The following is a 5,121-nucleotide window of genomic DNA, read 5'->3' as shown; positions in this document are numbered from 1 at the left end:
TTTTGCTCCGTCCTCCTTCTCCTGCAGCGTTTCAGGAGGAGCGTCAGCGGGGGAAGGACAAGGATGGGGATGGGGAGGGGGCTGGGGGAGCCCCCGAGGAGATGCCGGTGGACAGGATCCTGGAGGCAGAGCTTGCTGTGGAGCAGAAGAGTGACCAGGGCGTTGAGGGTCCTGGGGGAACGGCGGGTAGCGGCAGCAGCGTGAGTGCTGGGGTCAATCTACTCTTCTTCCTGATGGGGGTGGGGAGGCGGGAGTCTAGGTCTGTTCTATCTCCCCCTCCCCTCCCTTCCCCTCACAACCCATCTAACACTGCTGGGACCAGAAGTGCCGCCAAACAAGGTCTCTTAGACATCTGAGGTAGGTGCGATAGCATCCTCCGTCCCCACTCCCAAAACAACCCACTCACAGAACCACAGGCAAGTCCCAAATTAATAATTGCTTTCCTGAATGCTAGAAAAGGAGGAATTGGTTCAGATGGGGCTTGAAGAGAGACTACAAATAAGGAGGGGGTGTCAAAAGCCTCTTATGGGGTTGGGGGGGCTCCCAGTGTACTTCCAAACCCTCTATAACTCTCATCCCTCCTCCCCTGCAGCCAAATGATCCTGTGACTAACATCTGCCAGGCAGCTGACAAACAGCTCTTCACACTTGTTGAGTGGGCAAAGAGGATCCCACACTTTTCCTCCTTGCCTCTGGATGACCAGGTCATACTGCTACGGGCAGGTCAGTGACCTTGGACTCCTTGAATCTCTTGTCATTTGACCCCTCTTGGACCTCCTGACCTTCAGGGACCCCAGCGGCCTTACCTTGCATACTCAGAGAGCCAGTCTCATTGACCTCGCCACCCCTTCTTCTCTTCCCCTGATGTGCTTTCAATCCCACGGCCTGATCCCTGGCTCGTCACCCTTGCCACCCCCCCACCCCCAGGCTGGAACGAGCTCCTCATTGCCTCCTTCTCTCACCGATCCATCGATGTCCGAGACGGCATCCTCCTAGCCACAGGTCTTCACGTGCACCGCAACTCAGCCCATTCCGCAGGCGTGGGAGCCATCTTTGATCGGTCAGTGGCCCTCGGCTAGGCTGGCCTGTCGGTCGAGGGGGTGGGGCTATAGGCTGGTCCGTGTCCAAGGCTGGCTGAGCTGTGACCTTTGAGTGACCTGCAGGTCCCTCTCCAGGGTGCTGACAGAGCTAGTGTCCAAAATGCGTGACATGAGGATGGACAAGACAGAACTTGGCTGCCTGAGGGCAATCATTCTGTTCAATCCAGGTAAGAGGAGGATTACCCCCGTCTCTCAAGACCAAGGCAGCCTTGGAGCCTCCTCTTCTTCGGAGACTCCTAAGTTACCCAGCTATCCCCCTCAACCTAGAAACCTCACAGCTGACAAAGAAGAACCCACATCTGCTGATAACATTCCCTTTGCAGCCCCATCCCTCAAACCCATTGTGCCCTGCTTCCCTTGCCAGGCATCTGATGAAGGGCGTGTAGGTGGGGCCCAAAAGGGACATCGTGTGGGCCACACCTCCGCATTTGTCCTGATTTGATTTGCCCTCCTTCCTCTTCCTCCTCTCTTCCCTGCCATCCCAGATGCCAAGGGCCTCTCCAACCCCAGCGAGGTAGAGGTCCTGCGGGAGAAAGTGTACGCGTCCCTGGAGACCTATTGCAAACAGAAGTACCCTGAGCAGCAGGGCCGGTGAGAAGGCGCTGTGGGGCTGAGGGGCTGTGGGAACCGAGGCTCCTGCTGGGGTCGGGGTAGTACCATGTGGCTCTAGCTCTCACTCCATGTCTCCCATTCCCTCCTCAGGTTTGCCAAGCTGCTCTTGCGTCTCCCTGCTCTCAGGTCCATAGGCCTTAAGTGTCTAGAGCATCTGTTTTTCTTCAAGCTCATTGGCGACACCCCCATCGACACCTTCCTCATGGAGATGCTTGAGGCTCCCCACCAGCTGGCCTGAGCCCACACCCAGACGTGGTGTTCCTCACACTTGAGGAGGGCACATGGGCAAGGGACTCTGAGCCTTGGGGCAGGGTGGGGAGGGGCCATGTTCCTAGAATCTTGGTGGGGTGAGGAGCATAGGGCAGAACTGAGACCTCCAAAGGGGGGTCCCTAAACCCTGCAAGGGTTTGCTTGACATCCCAAGTCAGAGGGGACCCCAGACCACTTTGAGGGCTGGACCTCTCCGTTCAGTGGCCTTGAGTCTCTGAATTTGTCTGGCTCTGCCATGATCTGGGGGTGCTTTCTTACCCCTGGCCTGGAACGGCCTCTCCTTCCCTCAGCACAGAGCACTGGCCTTGCTCCCAGGACCTGGCTTCCTTCTCGTCTTGCTTCACTTAGCCCCCCATCTGAAGAATGGAAATGGGAACTCCCGCAGAGATGGATATTGGGGGGCAGGCCCCCCAAACGGATGGACATGGGAGTAAGGCTCTGACAGACGGTCCTCCAACCAAGCCTGGCAGATGGGGGCTTCTCTGGAATAAGGAGGGGCCCTGTCGCTGTCCCCTGTCCAGAGCCCCCTCTCACGCTTCACCTTCTGCAGTCAGACTGAAAAAGAAAAAGGTGGTGGTGGTTAAGGGGCCGGTGGAGATGTAGGAGCCCATCTGCTATTTTTAATTTTCTCTGAGGATAGAGACTTGCAGTTAGACTCAGAGAAGTACTGTACTTTCCCAGGTTGACTAAGAAATGCCAGTGGTGGAGGTGGAGTTTGGGAAAGGCAGGGCCCTGAGATGGTCTGCGGGGCTGGCTTTTCGGCACTGGCCTTCCCAGCCCCCTCCCCCACTCTTCCCGTCTGGCTTGGGGAAGGGGCCTGGGCTGTGAGGGCGGGGTGGGGGGAAGCGGCTTGGTGAGTAGTCCTCAGACCCTTCTCCTCCCAGCTCTCCCCCCAGCCCGGGGCACACACCTTGAAGGCTGGGGACACAGGCTCCTGGCCTCAGAATTGAGGGGAGATGGCCCGCCTGCAGAGATGGGGTGCTAGGGCTGCATGATTTTTGCCCTGCGGCTCTTCTCTACGGGGTTCCCTTCCCCTCTCTTTCACTCACATAAAATCGCTTTCAAATTAAAATCGCTGTTTTCTGGACTGAGGTGACTGTATGGGGGTGGGGGGGGGCAGCGCCGCACCGGGCCGCGTGTGGGAGGGTATCCGGTCGGGAGCTCCGGACCGGCTCCCTGGACGCCGCCGCCGCCGCCTAAGTTCCCTGGGGCCTCGGAGGCGGGCGCAGGGTGGGGGACACAAGGCGCGCTTTGTCGCGGAGGTGGGGGGAGAGGGTGTGCCAGCCTGGGGGCGGGGCCGGCCGGAGGGATGGGGGCGGCTGACTCTCAAAGGCGCCTTGTTCGCGGGCGCCCCCCCAGCGCCAGCGGGCGGCGGCGCCTCGGCTCGCTCCGGGCTTCCCTCCGGCCGCGCCGCGGGCTCCGGGCAGACCCGGCGCCGTGCCCGCTCGTGGGGGCGCACTGGGCGCCGAGCGCCGCGGCTTACTCCTGTTGCCCGCCTGGAGGCGGCCTCGTCCCCGAGTGACCCCGTTTCCCGTACTCTGCCAACCAATGTCGGCGGCCCCCTGCGCCCCCGCCTCTCCACTGGGTGCCTTTCCACCTGGGCTCCCGGGCGCCCTTACGTCGTCCCCCTACTTCCATCCCTTGGGACCTGATTAGCCTGTGTGTGGGTCTGTCCAGTCTCTGGCATCCCCTCTAACCGCCCTCCCCCCTCGCCCCCCACCCCCGCTCCCGGCGGCCGTCGGTTGCAGGTCCCCAGTCGCTATCTATAGCCGTGTCTATAAATACCGTGCCCCGGGCCAGGCTCTGTAATTACAGCGGGCGGGCCGGGCCGAGGGGAAATAATTATGGAGACCCGACGGGGTGAGGGGAGGTAGCGACCCCCAGGCCCGCCTCTCCCCTCCCACTGTGCTGTAAATCCCGCCCCGGACTCTGCTGAAAGGGGGCTCTGGGCTCCCAAGGGGGAGTAACGAGGAGGGGTGTTCTGACTGGACGTCTGGGCACCCCCCCAAAGAAAGAGACTGGGGAAGAGATATTGGGGTTCCGGAAAAGAGAATCCTAAGGTACAGGCCACTGAGTCCCTGCGAGGTGCAGAGGAGAGCAGTCCGAGGGTCAGCGAGGGAGGGTTCCCACTCGCACCCCCACACCAGGTGGAGATCGGGGGTGGGGTTTCCCTCGGTGGCTGTGGGCGGGCGGCTGGAGGCAGGGGCTGGGCCGGGGGCGGGAGCGGGGGGGGGGCTCTGGGCTGCCGGGGTGGCCAGGGACACACAGGAGCGGCGGCCACCGAGGAGGGAGCCCCGACGGCGCCTCGCTGCATGGAGCTGGGTCACTGAGAGCTGTCGCCACCCGGCAGCCTCCGACTTCCCCGGGACCCCGGCGTGCGAGCCTGCTCGCTCTCTCCTGCCAGCGTCGGGGTGTCCGGCGCCTCCGGCGGTCCCTGGGACCTGGCGTTCCGGGCGCCAGCTATGGAGCGGTGCAGCCGCTGCCATCGCCTCCTCCTGCTGGTACCGCTGTTGCTGGGCTTGAGCGCGGCCCCCGCCTGGGCAGGTAAAGGGAGTCCCAGCACCTGGGTCATCGGAATCTCTGCACACCTCGGGACAGGGGACAGCTGATGCCTGGGGAGCAGGGGGGAGCTTCTGGGTCCAAGAATGTGATTTGGGGGGGTCAGGGGTCCAGACTGGAGGGCAGGACACCTAGGATCCTTGGAGCCGGGATGGGGATCTCTTTTCCTCCTTGAAGTGACTGGTGGAGGGCAGGTAAGGCTGAATGGCGGAGCATCACCTGAGGGCGGTGAGTGGGGCTGGATGGTGGGGTCCTCCAGCAGGGCCACTGTGGTCCAGCTGGTGCTGGAGTCAGGGGTAGATGCCAGTGTTGATGGGTGAGAGGCGCATTTCTGTCTTCTGTCTTTCTGTCTGTATCTCTGGGGTGGGGTGGGGGAGCATCCTTGGGTCAGAGCAGAGCCTCGAAAGTAGAGAAAGAAGGGATACCTGGACTATTTGTCCCATCAGCTTCCCCGACAGGATCCCCTTCCCCCTCCCCGTGCCCTCGATGCTGCCACGCGGCTGGCTCTGGGGAGCATTGGGGCTGGCTGCCAACAGGACGGCCGCTGGACAGGCCAGGATCAGGTGTCTGAGGCAGGAGCC

The 5,121-nt window shown here is 62.0% G+C and overlaps 2 protein-coding genes across 7 annotated transcripts in view; both read left to right on the top strand.

The window, feature by feature from the left end:
- The window catches only part of RXRB (retinoid X receptor beta), a 7,319-nt gene extending 4,248 nt beyond the window's left edge, over window positions 1-3,071 (top strand). Inside the window, exons 5-10 of one of the 4 annotated variants that reach the window (XM_007460818.1) lie at window positions 28-200; window positions 593-722; window positions 927-1,059; window positions 1,163-1,266; window positions 1,585-1,690; window positions 1,802-3,071. In XM_007460818.1, the coding sequence (XP_007460880.1) occupies window positions 28-200; window positions 593-722; window positions 927-1,059; window positions 1,163-1,266; window positions 1,585-1,690; window positions 1,802-1,949 (794 nt within the window). In that variant the 3' untranslated portion in view covers window positions 1,950-3,071. The remainder of the gene's footprint in view (window positions 1-27; window positions 201-592; window positions 723-926; window positions 1,060-1,162; window positions 1,267-1,584; window positions 1,691-1,801) is intronic. The other 3 variants (XM_007460819.1, XM_007460820.1, XM_007460821.1) reach the window with 3 other exon arrangements.
- A 1,372-nt stretch (window positions 3,072-4,443) lies between these two features.
- COL11A2 (collagen type XI alpha 2 chain) overlaps window positions 4,444-5,121 on the top strand; it is a 27,887-nt gene continuing 27,209 nt past the window's right edge. For all 3 annotated transcript variants that reach the window (XM_007460815.1, XM_007460814.1, XM_007460813.1), the window contains exon 1: window positions 4,444-4,525. In XM_007460815.1, the coding sequence (XP_007460877.1) occupies window positions 4,444-4,525 (82 nt within the window). The remainder of the gene's footprint in view (window positions 4,526-5,121) is intronic.

This window comes from Lipotes vexillifer, unplaced genomic scaffold (genome assembly GCF_000442215.2).
Source record: "Lipotes vexillifer unplaced genomic scaffold, Lipotes_vexillifer_v1.1 scaffold921, whole genome shotgun sequence".
Taxonomy (NCBI): Eukaryota; Metazoa; Chordata; class Mammalia; order Artiodactyla; family Lipotidae; genus Lipotes; species Lipotes vexillifer.
The sequence above is the reverse complement of the archived record's forward strand: the minus strand, read 5'-3'. Positions and strand labels throughout refer to the sequence as shown.